Source organism: Glycine soja, chromosome 11, assembly GCF_004193775.1.
Source record: "Glycine soja cultivar W05 chromosome 11, ASM419377v2, whole genome shotgun sequence".
NCBI classification, from domain to species: Eukaryota; Viridiplantae; Streptophyta; class Magnoliopsida; order Fabales; family Fabaceae; genus Glycine; species Glycine soja.
The window spans coordinates 2,532,580-2,557,906 of NC_041012.1; the positions used below are offsets into that span (position 1 = coordinate 2,532,580).

At 32.5% G+C, this 25,327-nt stretch overlaps 3 protein-coding genes across 10 annotated transcripts; 1 reads left to right on the top strand and 2 right to left on the bottom strand.

Annotated features, from left to right (window-relative positions):
* Positions 1-3,690: 3,690 nt before the first annotated feature.
* Positions 3,691-7,036, bottom strand: LOC114376468 (phosphatidylserine decarboxylase proenzyme 1, mitochondrial-like). Its single transcript, XM_028334608.1, has 5 exons — positions 6,892-7,036; positions 5,732-5,799; positions 4,857-4,934; positions 4,393-4,515; positions 3,691-4,081 (listed from the first exon to the last, which is right to left on the bottom strand). Exons 1-5 carry the CDS (start codon positions 7,034-7,036, stop codon positions 3,923-3,925), a joined length of 573 nt encoding a protein of 190 aa, XP_028190409.1. The 3' UTR covers positions 3,691-3,922.
* A 3,459-nt stretch (positions 7,037-10,495) lies between these two features.
* Positions 10,496-20,470, top strand: LOC114375911 (DNA mismatch repair protein MSH4). Of its 7 annotated transcripts, none has more exons than XM_028333771.1 (24): positions 10,496-10,713; positions 11,519-11,722; positions 11,840-11,875; positions 11,960-12,072; positions 12,718-12,763; positions 13,508-13,554; positions 14,113-14,220; positions 14,290-14,365; positions 14,716-14,788; positions 14,874-15,019; positions 15,121-15,206; positions 15,689-15,828; positions 15,938-16,077; positions 16,171-16,221; positions 16,910-16,973; positions 17,692-17,835; positions 17,913-17,980; positions 18,096-18,154; positions 18,656-18,812; positions 18,898-18,950; positions 19,031-19,129; positions 19,399-19,513; positions 19,585-19,707; positions 20,191-20,470. In XM_028333771.1, exons 1-24 carry the CDS (start codon positions 10,648-10,650, stop codon positions 20,359-20,361), a joined length of 2,385 nt encoding a protein of 794 aa, XP_028189572.1. In that variant the 5' UTR covers positions 10,496-10,647; the 3' UTR covers positions 20,362-20,470. The 7 variants fall into 7 exon arrangements, with proteins under 7 accessions (XP_028189572.1, XP_028189573.1, XP_028189574.1 ...); XM_028333772.1 differs by having other exon boundaries at positions 18,937-18,950; XM_028333773.1 differs by lacking the exon at positions 14,113-14,220.
* LOC114375912 (60S ribosomal protein L15-1-like) lies at positions 20,072-22,980 on the bottom strand. 2 transcript variants are annotated; one of them, XR_003658867.1, is made up of 5 exons: positions 22,871-22,980; positions 21,830-21,996; positions 21,382-21,579; positions 20,989-21,294; positions 20,072-20,333 (listed from the first exon to the last, which is right to left on the bottom strand). XR_003658867.1 is itself a non-coding variant. In XM_028333778.1 (4 exons), the coding sequence occupies exons 1-4, from the start codon at positions 22,872-22,874 to the stop codon at positions 21,049-21,051; spliced, it is 615 nt and encodes a 204-aa protein (XP_028189579.1). In that variant the 5' UTR covers positions 22,875-22,980; the 3' UTR covers positions 20,870-21,048. The 2 variants fall into 2 exon arrangements, 1 of the variants encoding a protein (XP_028189579.1); XM_028333778.1 differs by lacking the exon at positions 20,072-20,333 and having other exon boundaries at positions 20,870-21,294.
* Between the last annotated feature and the right edge of the window lie 2,347 nt (positions 22,981-25,327).

Below are 25,327 nucleotides of genomic sequence, written 5' to 3' on the forward strand. Positions count from 1 at the left end.
AATAAATTTAAGTCTTTAAATAGACTAGCAAATATATAATATCAAAATATTGTAATAAAAATTAATATAGTCATAATAATATTACTATGTTATTTATATTTATTCAAATGAGTTGATTTGTTAGGTCTAAAAGTTTTTTTTATAAATTGACCAAAATCTAACTTTTAATTAAATATATAACTTTTAAAAAAAATTGATTTAATTCATTTAACAAATAACTCTAACTTATCTGAGTCTTATTAATGTAAGTTAACTTATAGGATTTTCACAAGCGGTCCAAAATATCCCCATCCTATTTTCTATTCCAGATAGAATTAAATAGTTTTAGGTGGCCATATATTCTTCAGGAAAGTTCTATTTCAACAACTTTATTTTCTGTAACTATTTTTATAATGAAGAGAAATAAAGGATAAAATATGTAAAATAAAATGAGCAATGTGATAAAAAAAAAGAGATTAAAAAATTATACAAATAGTTTAAAAAATATGAAAATAATATAATTGTAATTTTTATGGTAGGATTATATGATACATTCCATTACAATAAAACGAATTGGCCACACAGTTTGGCGAATTATATAAAAAAATTAAAACTAAAAACCTTGTCAGATTAATTCTGCAAAAAAAAAATGAAATCATGCGAATCAAAAATAGGTAAAATCGTGAAATCGATTCGTTTTTATACGAGTATAATCTCATTTATCTATTTGTTTATACGAGTATAAATAAAAAATTTAAATGTATTAAAATAGTAATAAAGTTGGAATATTTGCAAAAAAATTACTTTCAAGCTTTTAATTGATTATATTTAATTATATGCTCTATGGTCACTTTTGAATTATTCGATCTTATGAAATGAGTGATGGAATCTTTTGAATCTTAAAATTCTTTTTGGATAAGACAGGTCAAGTTAAATGGATAAGGATACAACTTTTATTGTGTAGAGATCAATCATAATTAAGTGAAGGGTTAATTCTTATGTTGTAAAAACATCTTTTTATTAACTAAAACACCAAATTTCATTACTGAAAACATGAAAAGGATTCAAATTCATAAATAAATATCAATGAGTTGCTATATGTTCGAAAGTAGAATTTTATTACCAATAATCTTATTTGAAGGAAATAGATTTGGTTCATACATGTTGGTCTGTATCCAAAAAACCATGTCAATTATTTTAAACTATACATATTTAATTTTTTTAAAAGCGAAATCTCGTTTTAGATAAAGAATTAGTACTATCATATTTTGGATATTGTCAATTTAAATAGGGTTATTTCTGATATAAAAACATTATTCCCTATGAAAAATGCTTGTAATCCTGAATAAAGATTATAAATAAATTATCATTAAAAAATATTTTATAAACTTCAATTTTTTTTTGTCAAACTTACGTTTTTAGATGTAGCTTTTGTAAGTTTATTTTTTTTATTAATTTTTCAAATTTATGTAAATTTTATTTTTAATATCTACATTAAACTCAGCCATTAATTTTGTATATAACAATTTTTTTTATATTCTTTATTTTATGCTCGTGACGGTAACATTGTTTTTGCTGTTTTTTCTTTATTTGTTTCTTTACAATAGGCAGCAATGACAATTGAACATATATTATTAGGTACTGTTATTGGGCGAACAATTCCTTATAGCGACGGAGCTTGATAATAATCTTGGAAGTTAACTATGACCTTGAAATCATGTTACGTACTCCTAAAGTGCAAACGGAAGGCTCTAGCTAGGTTAGTGTTGAACCACCATATAATATAAGAAGTAAGCTACGAAAATTTAAGACCACTAATTTAAATTAGAAGGAAGAGGTATTATACATATATGGGTACATTAAAAAATAATTGAATTTGGTGCAGGGCTGAGATGTATTGTTGATTGTCCTTGGAATATAGTAATGTAGGAATGTATTGACATTGATGAAATCCAAATTAGAGGGAGGGAGGAGCGTCAAGGGGTTTTGAGCAGTTAGAAATGTATGCTATCAAATGACAACATTCAACAGATAGGCGGTGAAAAGAAATTCTGTCGCCACCAGGCCCAGCTTGCCCAATCATTAGAGTTAGTCAAGTTGGTGACACCATTGCTGTTCCCAATTTAATACGTTTTCACTTATGGTCGTACGTCACCAAGTTACTCATCCAAAAAAATTATGTATATCAAGACAATAAATTACAGATTCCTCCGTTAAATAAAATGTTTTTCAATATTACATAAGTGTGTCAATCTTATGAGGTAAATGTGTTTAATTATTACTAATATTTGAGTATAAGCATTATACAAAATGATTTTTTTTTTGAAAAATTGAGGAATAAAATTCAAAGATTTTCATTAATGGATTACGAATACATCATGTAAATTTAATATTACACTTTAACTTAAAATTTTAAGGTATTAAATTTGCTGTATGCTTATCCATTTTTATTAGATATTCATCTTCACACATAAATTCCAACATACCGAATAAATTTAAATTTTTCATGACTCAGCAAAGAGGAACTAGATGCTAATGTCGTGTCTCCTTTCTGCGATAGCGAAGCAGTGCACGACACTGGAGAGTCATTGGGAAGTTGCGATGGTTAAAATTTTAATTAAAGGTTAGTTTTTTTTTTTAACTAATAATAGTTTTATCTTGATAATTAGTGCAGTAAAGTTTGCATGCAAATTATTGAGAAAAAAAATTCCAAATCTGGTAGGAAAATAACATAAAAAAACACTTATAAAATAGTATCTAAATTTTGTCCTAAATTTTATTCTGTATACTCTGCACATATTAGAGGCAAATATGTTTTCTGTTTCCTGCTTCCTGTATAGATATTGCGTCTAAGTCCTTTTTCGCGGTCTAGTCCCTATCTCGTTGCAAAGTAGATCAAATAAAGATAAAATTATTTAGTGTTTTCAATTCATCACCACGAATTTTGCTGTCAACATTTTGTGATCAATTTCGAAGTCATGAGTTGCGATGCAGATTAGGACGTTCATAAATGTGGGCCCCACCAAGCCCACTCAGATGCTTAGTCGAAGCCACCATATTGATGATCAGAATCGTATTAGCCGTCAGAACACGATTAATCACTTTTATGCTGACTTTTTTGCTTTTGGACAAAGGAATGAAAAGGCAGGAAAGAAAAAATAGAAATCGTAATCTCTTTCATTTTCCTCGTTGGATTTTAGAGACAATAGGTCCAAAATTAGGAATCTTTTACGTATTAGAAGATATTGAAGGATGCAGAGTGTGGCCCAGGGACTAATCTTGATACTGTGTTGCTATTCCAGGAACAAGGTTTTGATATACTAAAACGTCGTATGACAAAAAGAGGGTCAGAATTTGTGGATTTGGAATTATTGAATTTTTCATTTAGTTTATAGTGACAAATCTAAAATTACTTCAATTGAAAATTACTTTAGTGAACCACAATGAGCGTGAATCAACTAGTAACGATCTTGAAATTTAGTTTTGGATATAAAATTGTGTTAAATATTTATGATATGAGGGTTATAATATTTTTTCTATCAATATTTATGTGTTAATCTTAAAACATTTTAATTTAACCCAAGCATTATGATAGTGTCTATATTGTATTATTTATTTTGAAATTTATAGTATAAGATAGATCTTAATTTTATGTTTGTAAATATACATTGCTAGCTGCTTGCCATAAATTTCTGTAACACTGCACTAGAATTGATTAACGGAGGATCTGCACAAAGGTTCTATGCTTTCTGGATGAGCAATAAAACATCTACACCGTCAAAAACTCAAAATATCCAATGTACCATTAATATCAATTACTAATCACGGTTTCCAGTAAGAGGTACTAAAGATTCTCCATATAAAATATCGAAAATATTTTGAAGTTTCAACACAAACAGTCAGGGGCAGCGATATTCATAAGCTGCACACAGAAATAGCTCTGTCACGAACTATGCCACCTCCCTAGAGCCTCGCCAACACGAATTCTATCCCCTCGTCCAACACAGAACCTGAACTCTTGAAATGAATCGCCCTCATGGAGTTTTGAAATTGGAGCTTGGAAAACGAGAACAACTGTTGATCCCATGTTGAAAGCACCTAACTGGGATCAACAACAACAAAAAAAAAACGGAACTACATTAGGCCAAACCTATCTTGTTAGCACATAGTTCAGAAGTAATTCAAGTGCAATGAACAAAACAGAACCCATATTCAACCGCACCTCTCTACAGTCTATCTACTAATTCTTAAAAGGAAAAAAAAAAATGACGCATTTTCCAAGTATGCTAATTCAAATATTATGTTCCTCTTAGATAGTTATGTATATTTTCTACTTGGTGTTTACTTTAATTTCTAACAGTGAATTGACCACAGAAGTTCCAACAAGAAAAAACAACACTTCTAAGTTCTAACCTCATCCCCTTTCTTGAGCATTCTACCTAAACCTTCACATTCATAAATCCGTTCTTCAGGAGGCTCTGAATGTAGAAACTTCTTCCTTGGCCTGTTTGTATGAAGTTCGGGCTCAATGAAAAGCTGCCATGTTAGAGTTTAAACTAGAGCCATTAATGAAACTTCCAGTCAATGACAGGACATTAGAAACTGTAAAGTGTAAAATGTAAATACGAAGAAGTCATCCCAAGCCAATGGGTTATCTTTAAATATTGGGTCTGATAGCTTTAATTTTTCAATTCTGGTAACCTTCCTTTCAAAAACAAAACCTGCTTGTTTAGTGAACTTATTGGGAAAGAAACGTAAGATTTGCAAAATTAACAAATATTTTAGTCTTTTCCTAGAGTTGCTAACACTTTATATCCCTTGTTTTTACAATGGACATTAGAGTACTATAATAACATCCTTAAGAACAATGGACAAACCTCAATTGACCCAATATTTGTGTCACCAATTGCAGCAAGTGCCATAAACCCTTCCAGCCATAGACCTTCAAGAATAACCTGAACAATTTATAGAGTCAATAGTTGTAAGCAATAATAAATTGAAGAGTGAAAGAATTTAATCAGAATGTCATAAATCAAATCCATTGAGAATTGTAAAAGTAACATCCAAGGCGAAATAAAGGCTATAATTCTAAAAAACATTTGTGATGAACTTATTTATGAATTATGAAGAAGGAACCATTGACTACTTGAGATATCAATCCAGTTATAAAGTGGTGAATGATAATGGTTTTATGATGGGATTCACCACTAGGATAATGGGTTCATCCTAAATAAGTTCATCAACAAATAGAAATTCTCTCCAAAATAAGAGCAAGACTGGCAGAAGAGAAGATTAGGACATTTCCGAGTTTATATGGAGTACTGAGTACACCTAGATAAAATGCCACTCCAACCAAGAACTAAAAAATCATAATAATTTAATTATTTCCCTAGAAAAATATTCAAATGAGAAGAATAGGTAAATTCAGAGAAAGAGTCCTTTACACTTAGACAATCAGTAGAACAGCTTCTAGTTTATTTGAAGAAATAAATTTATTTTCAATCTTAAGTATAGATCAATGTGCCAGTTAGCATAACTCAAGCAGTGAAAGTTGGGTAGAATTAAGGTCTTGATGGTGCCCGTTAGCATAACTACAGCAGTGCCAGTTAGCAATTCTCAATGGTCTTGATGTTCACTCTTTATTTAAATTGCCAAAAATAAATAGATAAATTGAAACATGAGGCATTGAAAGGAAAGCTAAATGAAAGGCACAACACAATGACATTGACCATGACAATCAGATATAAATTACCCTCTCGTTCTCAATATAGAGGTTTCTAATTGTTCTTATAGCACGTTCATTCAAGGGATAAAGACGACCTGCAATATAAACAATAAACCAAACAGATAGTAATATAGTAAAACTAATTATAAATTAATTAATGTGCTGCATGATAACCAATATATGCAAAACATGAAAATCTACACTTCTACTTAATTATTTTCTCCAACCCAATTGAACAACTATTTACATGATTATATGTATAATGAAGAGGTAGATATGCAGAGCTTTATAAAGCTTTATAAAACAATTATCCATCCTAAATCTAAAAGCTGCACCTGTACCCTGCTGCAATCAAATGTAAAAGTTGCCCAAGAAGAGGAAAAGTAAAAGGAAGAAAGAAGGTAAAACAATTTGAAATGAAGAAGCTACATAAGCAAGTTATGGTAAAGTTTTTCATTGTTTCCTTGCAATGTATATTCCTTATGAACACTAGTAGAAATTAGTTGGCCCTTTTGGATAAACAGAAGAGAGCACAACAAATAATGAATTAGATTTTTCTTTTTTTAACTCAAGTACTAACAAACACAGACAATATCATATATGATGAACTAATACGGAAAGGAATTTTCACTAATGTTCCTTCAGGAAAGGGTTTCTTTTATGATTCTCTTAGATAGTTCTTAGTTGTCAATCTGTTAGTAATTAGAGAGTTAATTTGTTACTTAATTGTTGGTATTTGTTAGTTTGCTGGACTAAGATAGAAAAAAATTAAGGCTGATTGCTATAAATAAGAGGAGGGGGTGGAAAGAGAGGAGTATCTTGTCATTTGTGAGAGAATTGGGACCTTTGGGCATTGCCGCATTGGGAGGTGCTAACCCTTGAAGTACTACAAGTTAAGCATCCATTTAGGGTGGCTTCCACTCCTTCCCATGTTGCTCCCTTTGTACAGGCTAGCTCTAAATGAAAGCACCAATTAGAATAATTCAAGCCCATCCCCCAAAAAATTGTGTATTTGCGTGAGAGCCTCAAGGCTCAAGTTTGCTCAACAATGAACATAACAATTTTTATTTGCTCATAACAATAAATCACGGGTTAAGTGATATAGTTATACACACAGTTAAAACAGACTAACCCAAGGTTAACCTCTCAATTTGTTAGACTGTTAAGACCTGCATGAGATGGTTTACCAGAAAAATGCCTGCGTACAAGAATGTTCCAATCAGCTGGGGAGTGTATTCGATGGTAATCTCCAGGATTCAAGTAAACCACACAGTAAAAAAGGCCTTTCTTTGGGCTGAAATGAAAATTTTCAAAGCATGGATTGTCAGGCATTACATTCAGCTTTGGTGGGCCAGAGATCAATATAAAAAAATCATTTGCATTTATAGTGAAAAGGTTACAATTTTGGTAATAAACATAAAATATATCAATATTGATCTGTATCTTAACAAAACTCATCCTAAAGTTTTGATAAAAATCCGAAATCTGCTCCACATCTATTTATGATGAGATCAAAATTTAAAACACCTTTACCTTGTATTTGGATCAGAAATTTCAAATTTTTAAGGAATTTGAAATGTCTAAAATTTGAATTGTTTTTGAATTGTTTTGATTTTAATTTCCTTCATTTTTTTAAATGTTTTATTTGGATAAATCAATTTAAATTTTTTCCATTTTAAATTCTTTGTTTGGATAGGACAATTCAATTTTCTCCATATGCAAAATTTCAATTTTATATTTTAAATAGATGAAATTTTAATATTAAACTTTATAGAAAATAAACACAATCTAATTTTGAAATATTAATTAAAAAATATTTTAAATTTTTAATAATTTATAAATGCAAAATATTGATAATTTTAAGTAGAGTTGTTTTGCTTGATCACAACCAATGATGTTTTTAAATCGACATCAACCAAGGTTATTTTTTGGTTGACATCAAATAGGTTTTTTTTTTGTCAAAGTATGCTTGAAATATTTGTCAGCTGACGTCAATTGGGACTATTTTTTTGCTAATGTTGGTTGAGTCTACTTTTCAATCGATGTTGGCTAGATTTTTTTATCAACGTCAATTAGGGTTTGTTTGGCCGACATCGGCTAGGGTATTTTCGAATGATATTGACCAAGACTATTTTTAGCCAACATTGGCCTAAAAAATTCTAGCAGGCGTTGACAAAAAAATTCACCCAATATCGACTAAAAAATAGTTTGGTCGATGCCGACTAATAAAACCTACCTGATGTTAGCTGAAAAACATTATTGGTCAACGTTGGCCGAAAAATCCCTAGTTGAAGTTGGCTAACAAATAGTCCTTATCAATGTCGGACAAAAAACCCTATCCAACATCGGCTATAAAATAGCCTTGACTGATGTTGGCTAGAAAATAGCTCTGACTGATGCGACCGAAAAAATTCTAATGGATGTCAATTGTAAGAACCTAACCGACGTCAACTAAAAATAGTCATGCCTGATGTCGGTAAAAAAAATCCTAGCCAACATCAACCAAAAAACTTAGCTAATGTGGTTAAGAAATAGCTCTGGCTGATGTCAGCTAGAAAATTCTAGTCGATGTTAGCAAAAAAATCCTAACCAACGTCGGCTAAGAAAATCTAATTGACATCAGCCAAAACACCCTAGTTAACATCGGCTAAAAAATAACCATAATCGATATTGGCTAAAAAATAGCTTTGGCTGATGTTGGCTGGAAAAACCTAGCTGACGTCGGCTGAAAAACCCTAATAGGTGTTTACTCAAAAGCCAGTCATGACTAATGTCAGTAGAAAAAATCTAGTCAACGTCGGCTAAAAAAATCATCGGTCAACATCAACTGAAAAAACCTGGATGACAACAACAACAAAAATCTTTAACCGGCGTTAGCAAAAATTTCCCATGACTGACATCAGTGAGAAAATAACCCTAACCAACATCATCTAAAAAAAATCTTAACTGATATCAACAAAAAATAGCTTTGGTAGACATCATACAAAAAAATTATGACAAAAAAGCCCTCACCCAACGTCAATGAAAAACAACTTATGTTGATATCGGTCGTAAAAACTTTGATCACCTGTAGTTGTGAGTGTTGAGCGAGAAAGAGTCTCGAGCAAAAACATGAGTTAGAGTGAATATCTTTGAAAAAAGAATTTCAAATTTTATATTTTTTGAGAGAATTTGAAATCCTACTGTTTTAGTCAATCAAAATGATTCATAAAAATATCAAAAATTAAATTTTCTTTCAAATATTATATCCAAACAAGTTATTATTTTATCATGAATAATTTTAAATTCCTTAAAAAAATAAATTCTCTTGTTAAATTACTCCATCTAAATACACTATTAGAGCATTTTTTGTAAGTGTCGGAAACCATTTTGCAAATGAGTTAAAAAATGACATTGTGTAAATTGAATTGTCGTATCCAGTGTATGGCTTTGGATAGTGCCCATGCCTCGGCTTCTTTTAAAATTTGGAGATGGAAGTCCTGTTGCAGTTATTGTTTTGGCCATGATGAAGTTTCCATGTGATGTATCCTTGATGAGGAGGGGACCATGTGGTGTCGCTAAGATGATAGCTGGGAGCTTGACGTGTTGTTGTTGATGTGCGTGCTTGCACCCATTGAGAGTGGTGCTACATGGCCACGGATAGAGCTACTCGTGGAGGCATTATGTTTCCTTCCCAAAGTTTGGAATTTCTGTTCTTCCACATGCACCATAGAATGACTCCTATTTTTGCTCCAACATGTGGGGAGGAGTCCTGCATAAGATAAAAAAAGAAAGAATGGAAGTCTATAGTATTTGACCATTTTTGTTCAACAAAGTTCCATAAGTCAGCTTCCACCCAAATGCTCTGTGCAAATTCACACGATAAGAACAAGTGCCATTCATTTTCAATATTTCCTTCGCAACAAACACAGGGAATATGTTTTGTTCTAAGATTAGAACGAGTTGGTAGGCAGCCCCTTAGTAACCTCCATAGATAGTGTTATCTTTGGTGGTCTTGTAGTTTCCAAATCTCCTTCACATCTTAGAAGACTACTGTCAATGATATTCTCCATAATTGTGGTAAGGACTTCGAACAGTGTAATCACCAGAAGAAGAGAATTTCCAAAGAACTTTCTCATTCTCAAACACGTTTAAAAGAGGGATATTTAGGATTTTTGCTGCATCGATAGAATTAAAATTTTCCTCCACCATATCCCTTTTCCAAACGCACTTGTCATGGTGAATTAGATCACTCACTTTCACATCATAATTATCATGAGAATGAGTAGATGAGACATAGAGATCATTACCACTCCTAAGCCAAGGTTGGGTCCAAACATGAATAGAATTATCACTTTCAATCCTCCATTGCAAACTTTTTTTCTCCACTGATACTATGCCATATAAAATTTAAATTTACTTAAATCTCAAAACCTTACTTAATTAAGCAATAACCTTTTATATAAAAGAATGGATTTGAAAATGTTCCATGAAAGCAACACAATAATAAACAAGGCAACAAACATGGAATGAGACAAATTTAAAAATCAGTAAATTTGAAAAATTATTGATCCTAATAATATTGATAAAATAGTTATAAATAAATAATTTAAGTATTATTTTTTTTAGCCAACAAAGTTTTATTTATTTATTTTAATAATTGATAAATTAGTTTTAAATTATTTCATATGTATATGCCCAATTTTTTTTTGTACTAAAAAAAATTAACGACAATCGTAAATTTGCTTTAAGAAAAAAAAAATTGTATTAAAAACAATACTAGAATTAATTTTTCTATGGTAGGAACCAAACGGAGACTTGAGTAGAAGTTCCCACTATATTCCGCCGAGCTAATTGCAGAGCCTAGTGTCCAAGTGCAACGTAGCATCATAAACTGACGCTCCTATAAATAGGTCATTCTGGCGCGAAAAGCAAAATTTTATGAAAATTGAACGCAGGCAACAATGGAAGACGACGGTGGAGAGAGTTCGAGCTTCGTGGTCGGTATCATCGAAAACAGAGCCAAAGAGGTTTTGCAACTTCCATTCTCTGATAAACATCCTTTCCATTTTCCATATAATGAAGGAAATTTCAATTCCACGTTTTCCTTTTTGCTCCAGCTACTCTTTTCTCGTTTACTTGTGCTTCAATTTTCTGTTAGATCTTGTAAGCTGTCGAGGCATTTCTCCTAGTCGCTTATTGTTTCGTTTTCAATTATGTATACTTCTAGTTCTGGTAGCTAAGTTGATTGCTCGAAACTCATATAATGATATAACTTCAACGACTATACGTTTTAAACTTTTAATTGTGCTTATTAACCTATACGCGTTAGGAATTTCAATCGAGCTTACGAAACACAAGAATATATATGATCTTCAAATTACAATGCCGCCGAGTACTGCATAGGAGCTGAAAATTAGTTTCATATCCGCGTATTTATTTGTTTCGTAATGGAGAGATGTATACGGAGGTTAGTTTTAATTGTATCAAAATGTGTAAGTTGCGTTTTAAGCTTATATATTCTGAAACTGTTTAATTTTTAATCCCTAATTCTTACTTGTTGTTCTGGACTATCTGTAAACAGCCAAGATTGTATGCAGCATTTGGTGTTCAATTTTTTTTGTAACTAAAGCTATTAAGCTAAGTGCTATTTTAATTCTATCATGAATCTAACGCTATTTTTGTAAGGGGTAAAGAATAGATTAAAACAATTCCGAGAGAGTTTAAATGCATTTTTTTTAATGATCTTTTCTAATAGATTAAGGAATGGGTTTCGGATAAATAAATGAAATTTATAATGCCTAACTGAAATCAAATCAATCAATTATCTAACAGGTTGGATTAGCTGCTTTTGATTTGAGGTCAGCTTCACTGCATCTTTCTCAATATATTGAAACTAGCAGCTCATATCAAAACACAAAGACGCTACTGCATTTCTACGATCCCATTGTGATCATTATTCCTCCAAACAAGTTAGCATCCAATTCCACGGCTGGAGTTACAGAATTGGTTGATAGATTTTATGGTTCAGTGAAGCAGGTAATATCACCATCTCTCTTTGCCCCTACATCCTTTCCCATATGCTTTAATTGAAAAAATTTCGTGCATGATGTCTGTCTGCAAAGTTCATTTTACTTGGAGTCCTTATTTATGCAGGTAATGCTGGCCCGGGGTTGTTTTGATGACACAAAGGTTTCATTACATACCTTTTCAGTTGATTTCAGGTTTTAAGAAGTTGTAACAATTTTCCCCCTCATGCATAGTTTTGTGCTTTAGGGTGCTATCTTAATAAAAAACCTTGCTGCCAAGGAACCTTCAGCACTTGGTTTGGACACTTACTATAAGCAGTATTATCTCTGCCTGGCTGCTGCTGCTGCCACTTTAAAGTGGTATTTCCGCTACTCAAATATTCATAAAGATTATCTTGAATGTAAAATTTTGATAGTTTGATTTATTGCTTTACAGTATTTGATACAATTAATAGTTGAGTGTATCTCTTTGATTATCACTCAACACAACAAGGAGAAATAAATTCTTCTCTAAGGCTTGCTATGGTATTATTCTTTAAGTATTAATATTATATATAAACCTGTCTCTTTTTGTGATAATGTGAAGTAATTCTCAACTTTTGGCATCAGACTTAGTTCACTTGAGGGCCAAAGTGAAAAAATACATTTTTGGCAAATCCCTTACTAGATATTAATGTAACATGGTAAAATTGCATACTATATTGAATTATCAGGGATTCTGAACTTTGACTATGACTTCGACTACACACATATATTCTTCTGTTTTTCATATTGTGCTAGAGGAGGAACTTCTAGTGCTAAAATGTTTATGCTCCGCTCATTCTCGCTTTCCAAGTTTTTACTGCTCCATATCCTTATATTAGATTTTAGGTATGAAGACTAACATAGTAACATGTGTTATGTGTGTGTATATATACTTTTTTGGAGAGTGCTTACATGTATATATGTATGTAAAAAATCCTTCTTTTACTTGCCTCCAATTAAGTTTTGATTGTGCTTGCTCAGGACGGAAGCAGAAAAAGGGGTTGTTGTTACCAATCACTCATTGTCGGTATGTGTTGTGCTAGGCACAATTGTTTCTGGATTGGTTTTTTAAAAAGTTTAATTAATTATTTACTAATTTAAATCCATATTGCTTTGTTTATCTTATCCCTGGTATTCCCCGTACCTTAATGGAAATAAGGTTGTATATACATGAATGCTACCTGCACAACTTCTTTATTTACAACTCTTCACAACTTTACATGTGGCTTCATTTATGCATATTTTCACATATTTGCACATCCACTAACAGTTTTAAAATGGTAAAAAAAGCCAAGATGCAAGATATAAAAGTTCAATTTTTTTTTCTCAGGTAAATAAATCTCAAATTGAAAAGGGAGTTAAGAATCCACCATTTGTTTAATTCATCATGACAAATTAATAAGCTTTAGGTGCTAAATAGTATACAAACAATATTCACATGATAGAATCCTCTGTTATTCCTGTGTTAGGTATTTCAAATTTAAATTTTCCATTACAGTGCTTCATATATATTTAGTTTTCATGCACAATCATTCCTTGTGATATTTTTACACACGTGAAGACATGGGGCCCTGCCACAAGATTTTGCATCGCAAACTCCCAACCATTATCTGCCATTCTTCTTCTTTTGGACTGTGGTCAATCTCGGAACTCTTATACTTTAAGTCTTTAGCTGCAAAAATCCCATATCTGTTTATATATGAATTTTAATCAGCACTTAGTGTATGGAAGATTATTTTATATCCTTTTTTTGTGCCTTTCAATATTTTAGGTCACCTTCAATGGATCATTTGATCACATGAATATTGATTCAACAAGGTTAGACTGCTTGCTTTTTTGTGCAAATAGCTGTCCTTTACTAATGAATAATGATGCATTAAAATTCAGATTCATAGATAGAAGTCACAACCTCAAATGGAGAAGAAAGTAAAAATCAAAAAGGAGTCTGGGTGGCATGTGAATACAAATTGCATTGGCTTTCCCTAAGAAGGGAGTGACGTAAAACTTTTATGGCCTTTTATGAAATATCTTGGTCTTGTAGATCTTATAAAAGATTAGATCATCAATTTAATGTGTTTTGGTCTCTACTGTCAATTGTTTTCTAACTCCGTTAACTTTGGCTATACTATAACATTGCTACAAAAAATTTGTAATGGTTTTACATTGCTGTAAAAAATTTGTAGTGGTCTTGATAGCAACACCATTTAACGATATTAATGGTAGGGATCAAAATACATTAAATTTGCCTGTCTAGGGACTAAAACATACAATTTTTACATGTCGGGTCAAAACAGTAAAACTTAGACAGGTATATGGACTAAATGAGTATCTGTTTAGTCTATGCTTATGATTTTTGTGATTAAAATTTAATGGCAGCATCCAAAATTTGGAAATTATTGAGCCATTTCATTCTACCCTACTTGGAACAAGCAACAAAAAGAGAAGTTTGTTTCACATGCTCAAGACAACAAAAACTATTGGAGGGTATGTGATGATTCACACAAGTTTCTTGATGCAGCTTTAATTGTTTGACATTGTATTTGTTTCCTTCAGGAGTAGACTACTCCGTGCCAATCTGTTGCAGCCTCTAAAGGACATTGAGACAATCAATGCTCGTCTTGATTGCCTAGTCAGTCTCAATCATATTTTTCAATTTTCTCTTTTTGTGCTATACCATATGCTCCTTATTAGTTAAGAAGTAGATGTGTTCCTTTATTTTCTAGCCTTACAATTCTCTTTATATTTTCTACCATTTTTACAAGTCTACCCAATAGATTTCAGTCCAGATGTTATTCTTCTTTAACCTTAAGTGCTCTAGTCTGAAACTTGCTCAGGTGTTTATAATCATAGATGCTGTATTTTCACTCATGTTTATATTCTGATTTTAATTTTAAAGCTTGAAAATCAGCTGACAGAGATTTTTGACTGCATTCCTTTGTATTTTTTATTTAAAACATGTTCTCTAATATTTCATTTTAGGATGAATTGATGAGCAACGAACAACTATTTTTTGGCCTCTGTCAGATTTTGCGTAAATTTCCGAAAGAGACTGGTAATTAAGAGCAGTTGTTGAACAGATATCGGTTTTTAAGAAGTTTATACATCATTATTAGTGATTCAGAACTGTATGTTTTCAGATAGAGTATTATGTCACTTCTGCTTTAAGGCAAAGAAAGTTACAGCTGAGGCCTTGGCAGTTGATCGAGCTAAAAAGAGTCAAGTGCTAGTTTCTAGTGTAATCCTCCTTAAGACTGCCTTGGATGCCCTTCCTTTACTATCTAAGGTTCCTCTCTCTCATACACACACAAGAATCAGGCAGGTATTCCTGAAGTAATCGAATAAAAAGAGGTTACAAATGATCCTTTCTTCTGCTAAAAATATCAGGTTCTTAAGGACGTGAAAAGTTCCCTTCTTTCAAATATCTACAAGTCAGTTTGTGAAAATGAGAAATATGATCTTATTAGGAAAAGGTATGCTTAGATTTTCTTCTGCATGAGTATGTGCAATGGTTACATGTTAGATGATGAATATGTTGCCTGTAAATCCATTTAGTACTTTGTATAATCTCAAGCTATAATGATGGGTAAAAATGACCAGAATATTCAGAGTAAAATATTATGTAATCAAGTAATCAACAATTATTTGTTTTCCATATCACAAAGGCAGTGGCAGTTTATATTAACCTAAATTTGCTTCCGCTGTGGTATATTTTTTTACTAATACAAATTGCTCCATCATATTCATTGTACGTACACATTACTTTTGAATCAAGAATATTTTGATAGAAAAGCTTTATACTCTATGGTCACATCCCAGTGGCAAAAATATTTGCTTAGTAATATTCTAATTGATTAAAAAAAAGTTATAGGTTGTATACTTGTAATTGCATTTAATTCCAACCAAGACACGAGGACCAATCAAGTCATGACTTGAGGAGTTATTTTTGTTACAGGATAGGGGAGGTTATTGATGAAGATGTACTTCATGCACGCGTTCCTTTTGTTGCCTGCACTCAACAATGCTTTGCTGTTAAGGCTGGAATTGATGGCCTCTTGGATATTTCACGAAGAGCATTTTGTGAAACCAGTGAAGGTTTTATAATCCGTTTGCTTGAGTTTACTTTTCTGTCAACAGTGTAATCTTTCTTGGAATGCAGCATATCATATCTGTGTTCTCAAAGCATTTGGTGTTACTTTCACAGCCATCCACAATCTTGCAAACAATTATCGAGAGGATTTTAAGTTGCCCAATTTAAAGCTTACCTATAAAAACAGGCAGGGATTCCACTTTGTTATACCACAGAAGAATATTCAAGGAAAGCTTCCAAGCAAGTTCATTCAGGTTAAGGATTGGATTTTTGTTGCTATATTTATAAGAATGTCCTTTTAAAAGCTCGGTTTTCCCTGAACCTACTGTTCTTTTGGTTTATATTAGGTTGTAAAACATGGGAACAACATTCGTTGCTCAAGTTTAGAACTAGCATCTGTGAGTAGTTTGATCATTTGGATTTCATGAACATATGAACTCTATTCACCTTGCAATATATTTATATACATGAACTGAAATTGACAAATTGTGCTTGTTGACTATATATATGTATTACTTACGTAATGCCTTTACTGTGTGTGCATTAAGTTTGATGAGATCATGGTCAAGCTAACTCCATTATCCCATGAAGAAAATGATTACTCTGATCAAGAATGGATTATCTCATGTGATATTTTCTCATGACAAGGTCATCTTAAAAGTTTGCGTGTATCTCTCCATAAATTAAATAGGTGGAATCAAAAAATGTCTGAAGAGAGAGCTATTCACAAGTTTTTCACTATTTTACATGAGAAACCATTTCTGTTCCATTTGCCTCCTACTAGTTTATGGAGATTCTTTTATTATATAAGATGGCTTATATGCTAAGGACACTTGTAAGTTGTCACATTGATTAGGCATTTTGACTTTTCATTGGTGAAAGTATCTTCATATGTTTTTTTGGTTGGCCCCAAAATGCTTTTTGATTCTCAAACTTAAAAACATTATTCAAGCTTCTGACTATAAGTACGACACATGAAATGCAGTTGCATATATGTTACCACACTATAAGATGTTACTTTGTTCAGATGCTTGTTTAGGCTCTTGAAAAGTCTCCGTTTTTCATTTATTTTAATGGAATTTTCAGTTGAACGCTAGGAATAAATCTGCAGCCGCAGAATGCTATACAAGAACAGAGGTTTGTCTGGAAGGTAGTACTTGATGCACTGCTATTTGCCAGTACAAACTCTCACAGGGGCAATATATTTAACTTCTTATTTTCCTGGGAAGGATTATATTATGGATTTAGCTCTAGTGTTTGCTATAAGTATTTTAGAAAGAGAATTGGCATAATTTAAAGGAATATTGGTTGTGTGAACTGGCATTAATTTCAATAAAAAACATTTGCAAGAGAAAATACTAAAATTCGATCCACCATTTTCTTTTCTTCTCCTTCCCTTTTCTACTTGGTTCTTTTTTTTTTTTGTCATTGTTTGTAAACTAAATATTTTTTCAGCATTTATTTGGTAAAACTAGAGTGTGAACTTGTCCATGCATGGTTATTTTTTGGGGGAGGGTGGAGTAATTTTTTGTTTGCATGTAAAAGCATATAAACATGCGCAAAATGTATTATTTTTGGTAAAATTACAGTAGGATGAGTTATCACAATGTTCTGTTAGCATTATCTTAAAATAATTTTCAATGGAACTACTTAATGCGAGCTTTACATGATTAAATTGATCTAGTTTAGCATGTAACTATTGTTATTCAATTGGATTGGATTGTCTTTAGCAAATGTTAAAAACGTAAAACTAATTGGAACAAATTGATATCTAGATAAAGGTCCTATCTACTTAGTTCCTTGGACTTGCACTATCTCATATTTTCAGCTATTGCATTTATATTTATTGTAATAGAAAAAAATTACAGAACTTATGGATGACATTCGTGAGAATGTCTCTGTGTTGACACTGCTTGCTGAGGTCTTGTGTTTGCTGGATATGATTGTAAATTCATTTGCTCATATGATATCAACTAAGCCTGTTGATCGATATACAAGACCAGAATTTACAGGTAAGGAAATTGATCATTTCTATAAAAAAATTGTATATCAGTAAGAAATTTCTTTATTGGTATTTTTTATTTGATAGAGAATGGGCCGTTGGCAATTGATTCTGGTAGACACCCAATCCTGGAGAGCATACACAATGACTTCGTTGTAAGTAATGAGTATATCCAATAGTCATTATACCATACCCCCACCTGATGACACTCTTCTCACCTAGAAGGATTAGGCACTTATTTTTGGCAGTAATTAATCTTATGCATTGCAGGCCAATAATATATTTCTGACTGAAGCCTCGAATATGGCGATTGTGATGGGCCCCAATATGTAAGGAATTTCTGTTACATGTCTTAGGTGTACTGTTAAATAAAGGAAGATAGAGGACAATAAAATTCCTTAAGAGCTTACCTAGCCTATAAAACGACCTATTCATGAATCATGACCAAATGCTTCTAGCAAGAATAAGGAAACAATTATAGACATACTAGTGATGTGCAAATGTAAATCTCACAATTATGAACCAAAAGCAAAACGGATTCCAAACGGTTTTACTTAATGAGTTTGTCACTTTGAAAAATCTGGCGAACTTTAAAAGCTGAAGCTAGACTGACTTATGTGACAAAGCATGTCAGGTGTATTTTCCTTTAAACAATGCCGTAAGTAGCTGGCATGGCATCAATATTATAATTATTAGGTCTTTCTCACATAAAGTTTATAGAGGTGAATTATTTATGAACTATAGCAAAGCTTACTTTCTTTTTGGATGGATATCTGTTTAAATGAAGAATATCAAATTTGATATTTATTTTCCATATTCCGTTCCCCCAGGAGTGGAAAGAGTACTTACCTTCAACAAGTGTGTCTCATAGTTATTCTTGCTCAAGTTGGGTGTTATGTTCCTGCTCGTTTCTCAACTGTGAGGGTAGTTGATCGTATGTTTACAAGGATGGGTGCAGTTGATAATCTTGAATCCAACTCTAGCACGGTAAAATTTCTAAACACCTGCATTGAGACTATTTGATCCTGATTTAGTGGTTTAGAATTATAGATGAAGTTATCTGGATGTGTAGTTCATGACGGAGATGAAAGAAACAGCTTTTATCATGCAGAATGTTTCACAAAGGTAATGCTGCACCTTATGATCTTCACTCTAGGTACACACGACAGTGTTTTTTTTTTCTATAAATATTTTGTTGGATGCAGGAGTCTGATTGTTATGGATGAACTTGGGAGGGCTACTTCATCATCTGATGGATTTGCAATTGCGTGGAGTTGCTGCGAGCATCTTTTGTCACTTAAAACGTAATTGTTTCTTGATTATCGATTATCAGTAAGCATTTATAGCAACTTTTTTTGCATGGATTTCTGCTAAATAATAAATTGAAAGTCTTAGGTAGCTCTTCGGATTCCTAATAATTAAGTGGAAAATAAATTTCCTTTCCTAATGATTTGGTGTTGAATCGTTTACTGTAGGAAAACTGATAGTTTTCATCAACCATCAAAGGAACATATTGTTGTAATTGATCCAAGGATCTCTCTCCCCTGAGCCATATTCTTTTATCCTTCTTCAGGTATACCGTATTTGCCACTCATATGGAGAACATATCGGAATTAGTAACAATGTATCCCAACGTGAAAATTCTTCACTTTGATGTCGAGTTAAAAAACAACCACTTGGACTTCAAGGTGGTATCTCTACACTTTTTTTTTCTTGTGTTGGGATGACTATCTGCTAGCTGAAATTCTGCTTTATTTAGTTTCAACTTAAGGAAGGATCGAAACGCATCCCCCATTATGGCCTTCTCTTAGCAGAAGTGGCAGGATTACCAAGTTCGGTTGTTGAGACAGCCAGAATGATCACATCTAGGATTTCAGAAAAGGTGTTCACACAACTTATTAAAAAAAGGGTTTTAATTTTTTAATTTTTTCCATCTCAACTCTCAATACTAAGGAAGATAATCAAGCTTGATTCGGAAAATTAGAAATACTCTTGGTGGAAATTTCAAATATCACTTCATTTTAAGGGGTTTGATTATTCAATACCTGTTTTTTTTTACATAATTATACATAATGTAAATACTTCGTCAACCGCACTGGAAAAAGTCATTCCTAAGTATCGTGCCCACTTCTAGTTCATTATGAACAGTTGCCCGAACGAGTTGATTAGCTCTGAATTTTTATTAAGCTGTGAACAGTAAGATTACCATCTATACGTACCGATATTGTGAAATCCATCTCAGGACGTTAGAGTTTGTTTGATGCGTGTTATTTTATATCCATTGATAATAATAGTGTTTTTGTAGACAAATTTGTCAAACACAAACCAGTACTAACATCTTATGTGCACTTGCTGGTGACATTAGGAAGTTAAGAGGATGGAAGTCAACTGTTTACAGCATCATTCAATACAAAAGGCATATCATGTTGCACAGCGCTTGCTATGCCTGAAATACTGCAATCAAGATGAGGATACGATTCGGCAAGCTTTGCGTAATCTTAAGGAAAGCTGCATCAAGGAAAAGCTTTTAAGTTGACAAAAGCACGAAACGATCATTTGAAATTTTCATTCTACAAAATTCACAATTCTTAGTGTAATCTTAAGGAATACTATTTTTAATATGCACGAAATGATGGTATTCATTACACTATTTCCAAAAAAAAAACCATCACTATTTAACAAGGTATCAAACACTTAAAAACATACAAATTTGAACTGCAAATTAAAAATCTATCTGAACATGATAAAAAAAATTCAAGGCATCATTCAAATTATATATACTAAGAATTTAACTGAGAAATATATGATTTTATTCAATCTTGAGTTATTATTTTTATAAAAAAATATTTTGGAAGTAATATTTTAGAAAAATTACAATGAAAGAGCAATCAAGAACAAACTCAACTATCTCAACTTTTTCATTAAGAACCTTTATATTAATAGATGTTAATTCAAAACGTGTAATTTAATCAAATTGCCAAAGTTGAAACAAAGTTTTCGACCAGTGAAATAAAATGGCAGGCCCAGCTATTAAATTCCATGGGGTAGATAACAAATATCAAGTATAAACTTTCAATTTAACAATAACAAAACTCAAATTATATAGAAAAAGATATGATTAAAGCGTTCAAAACTCGAATTTCGAAGTCAAAACACCAAATACCTATGTCCTCAAAATAGTATTCCAGAAAATGAAGCAAAAATAAGATGATAACAGCAGAAATTAGCGGTAACGGCGGAGAGACAGGGTGTTGTTTCTCTTCCAGGTTGCCCTGCGAGATGGACGTGCTTTGTGGTACAGATGTCCTCTGCCACGTAAACCCCTGTTGCTTTTCCCAGCAGAGGTGAGCCCACGCAGCTCTCTGTGCTTGTGCACTGGATTGGCGAGCCAATTGATTCTGGGATCATTTCTAATAGCAGCATGAGCCACATCCACCAGAATCACCTCAAAGTATTTATAAGTAGAGTCCTGAAACACAATAACAAGTTTTTACTAAACCAACACATGATTCACAACCAAATTTCAATTTTCAACAAAAGTAATACAATAACAAACCTCATTCACCCAGTAAGAATTGAGGACCCTAAGTCCACCCAGCTTCCGTCCAGCTCGCTCCTCAGCAACTGACCTCTTGCTACGCTGAAATTTCAGTTGGGTAACACCCTGGTTTGTGGGCTTCCCATAAACAATACCTTTGGGAACTGGCCTCTTTCGGCCACCCCTCCTAACACGAACACGGTATATCACATAGCCCTGCATTGTCATAATCATAACCATCAATTAACTGAAACAAACAAGGGAATGTGCAACAGCTTTACAAGGACATGCACACTTGGCACAGTAATCCAATACTGAGTAAATGAAGTAATATATTAATGCATTTACCAAATGGAATTATGTGGATGAAATGAAACAATTAATGCAGCATTTTCACAAGTCACAAAGTATACAGCAATTTTTCCCCAAAAAAAAGCATACAGTAATTTGGAAAAAAATCATTAACCTGCTTAGCCTTGAAGCCCAAGCGACGAGCCTTGTCAGGGCGGGTCGACCTTGTCAAGCGAACAATGGAAGGTTGCTGCCTATACTCCCAGCACCTCACCCGCTGCAAGAAGCGCATGACATCAGACTGCTTCTTGCGCCATAGCTCTGAAACATACTTGTAGGCACCTATTGCCAATCACAACAACAAAAAAACAACACATTTTATCAATTACACTTCCAACACAGGTAACACAAATAATTCCACCAGAACGACCAAAAGCCATATATATCAAATTGCACAACCTAATGACTAATCATTTGATATTAATTGACATCAATGAGTTGTTAGACCTAATTTGATGATAAACACCAAGAGGCTAAGACTGTACAATATTTAATTTAATTAATATCTTGCTGATGCAAGTGAGAGAACACAATTGGATTACACTAAAAAAACCAATTATGAAATCAAATGCACGCAGCTTGCCAAAACAAGTCACTTTCTTTCAAAAAGACCAACTATATTTAAATCACTTGGATCTGACCATCAACTTCAAAAATCATATGGGATCAAAGTAAGAATGCTCTCAGATCCTACAAAACTAACTAAACAAGCAAAAAATATATAGCCAAAAACATTTACGGGCAGCAAACCATATACAAGACTCAGAACGAATAAGGTAAATATTGATAAGAAACAAAGGCCAAATTTTAAAAGACAAATGGCAAGCAAAGAAACAAGATCATGGGCCAGGTAAAAGTGTCCGCTGAAGAAATAAAGCCATGATTCCAATCTATGGAGCCATCAATTAAAAAGCAAACAAAAAAAGGGGCACAGTAGCACAAACATCCAAGCTGGCTCAAGTTAGCAAAGAGATGACGATGCTCTTTCTCTTGTTTTAGCTTTTGCATTAAAACCCTAAACCCTCTTAAGAAAGCTCCAGCAAAACAATTAAAACAAAGAGTCGTTCACATTCAGGTATCAGATCCAACCAAAACAAAAACATTAGCAAACGAACACAAATCTTAAGCCGAATAGCAGAGGAGATAGAGACAGTACCCATCGCGCAGTCACCACCGTGGAAGGGTTCTACCTCACCCGCGCCAACAGAAAACTAGGGTTTCTCAATGAGTTAAAATATTTTATAGAGGCATCGCTTCTATTATGGGCCTCCCAGTTTCACATTTGGGCTTTTATTCTTAACTGTTTTGGGTCAGGCCTGTTACGCTGATTAAGTAGTCGTTTGGTTAAAACCTTTTGGGCAATTGTTATTTTCACCCTCCCTCTTTACTAATACACTTCTCTTTTACAATTGCATGTTTAATATGGTTCAAAGTCTCCAACTCTATTAGGGGTCTAGAAAATAAGTCTCCTATTCAATATGTGACCAATTAAAATCAACAAGATTCAACATAGTTTTTTTTCCTTATTATGATATTGATACGAAGTAGTCTTTAGTGGAAATGGTGACTAATCTTCGTCGAAAATTGTGAGTATACACAAGGTGTGTATTATCACGATTTATTTTGTACACATGAAACAATCAGGATTCGAAGGTTAGACTACTTGGTTAAGAGAAGTCAATATTATTTTGTATTAATGATTGTTAATAACATGGGCTAAATTTGATGCTTATCATAGTTAGTACATGATTGATTTTTTAAGCATATTATCACGATTCAATTAATAACCATGTGTATAAAAAAAATTCTTGGGAGAAATAAAAGCACACTTAAGTGATCTCTTTACCTTAAAAGAAATTAGTCATTGACTATCAATTTAGAGATTTTTATCTGCAAAAAAAATTAACTGAATTAAAGATGCATTACATGTATAAAAATCAAATTAAAAATATCTTACGTGTATAGAGATTAAATTAAGAAAATAATGGTTAATGTATAATGGCAAGAATCAAGTTAGTAATATTTGTACATATAAGGATTAATTTAATAAGTTTTACATATAAGGATGAAATTAAAAATTCTCAAGACATATAGGGATTAATTATATATTTAACCAATTTAAAAAATACTTGTAGCTTACACCCCTATATATATATATCTATATATATATATATATATATAAAAGTATATTTGGTGTAACACAATTTGCGCATGGACTTGGAGATAGTATATAGTCCCTACTATCTCAATGAAAAGAACATAATGGTATAATAGCATCTGCATATTTGTAGGATTTGAATTGATTTCAAGGCAAGATAGCGAACAAGATAAACATATGTACTTTTTTGCCATGATGCAGTTTCTGCAGCAATTCAGAGATTAAGTTACGGATTTTCACCTGAGGGTCATAAGTTATCCCTAGAACCCCATGACTAGAAGTAACCATGTCTTTCCAAAGTAAGAATTAGACTTAAAATTTAAATGATGAATATTGTAGCTACATGCATTCGTTGCAGAAGAAGCCTTTGGATCAATGTTTGTTGGTGCAGCATCTTATATCACGTCACTGCCACAAAGAGCAGAGGAGCTGAGGCCGTAGATCACAAACAGAGTGTGTTGATAGCCAGGAACCCTTCTATTCCTTTTAAAGCAAAGTTTATTTGTAAAGAAAAAGTGAAAGTTATAATTTTATGCTTGCACGCGACGCGACAGAATGTACCACCAAAATCAAAATGCACTTACTAGCTAGTTCGGCTTCAAGGATGTTGCCTCTTCATTCAATGTTGCCAAAGAAAATGCTTCTTTAAGAATTCAAAAATGAAAGATCTTGATTAAAAAATAAAGCTTAATGAAAAGGAGAATCATATAACCTATTTCTTCACGGAGGGTTGTATCTAATAAAAGGGGTTAACTCTTCCCAATGAAAATTAAGGTTTGAACTTTTAGTTGGAGAACTGTTTACATATTTGATAATATTACGTGTAAGAAATCCGTTCAAGATAATTGATCACGTTTGCTAAATTCTTTAATAACGTCACAAGTCGACTGAAAAAAATAAAACAAAAAGCATTAAATTTTATCAAGACTATAATTAAAGAAAAAAATTAAAAGATCAAAATTAAAATGGTCCTATTTTTTAGAGACCAACATCATACTTAAGCTTTAAAAAATATATTAGAGAAAAAAAGATATTTTAATTTTATAAAATAACATTTTTAAGTTTTCATTCATTTTGCATTAAATACTTAACGATCATAAACATAAAACAGTGGCTACATTTTACAACACCATGTATATATGCAATCTCCATGATTGTGTTTGATTGTTTTCCACCTTTTGCCCAGAAAAAGCAAATAACAGATTGCAAGTTGAAACTCAATCCACACACACACACATTATCTGGCAAAAAACAATGCAGCTTCTCATGACTTGTGCTGTGGCACCCACGATGATATGATATGGAATATAGATTCGAGACAAAGACAACCCGCGCAATACAACAACTTAACAGTATAACGAATGCCGAAATAATAGGTTCGAGACAGTAAATCTGTCTGTCAGATATTTGTGAAATTAAAGCTTCGAGAAGGGTATTCTTATATCCAGTCACAAA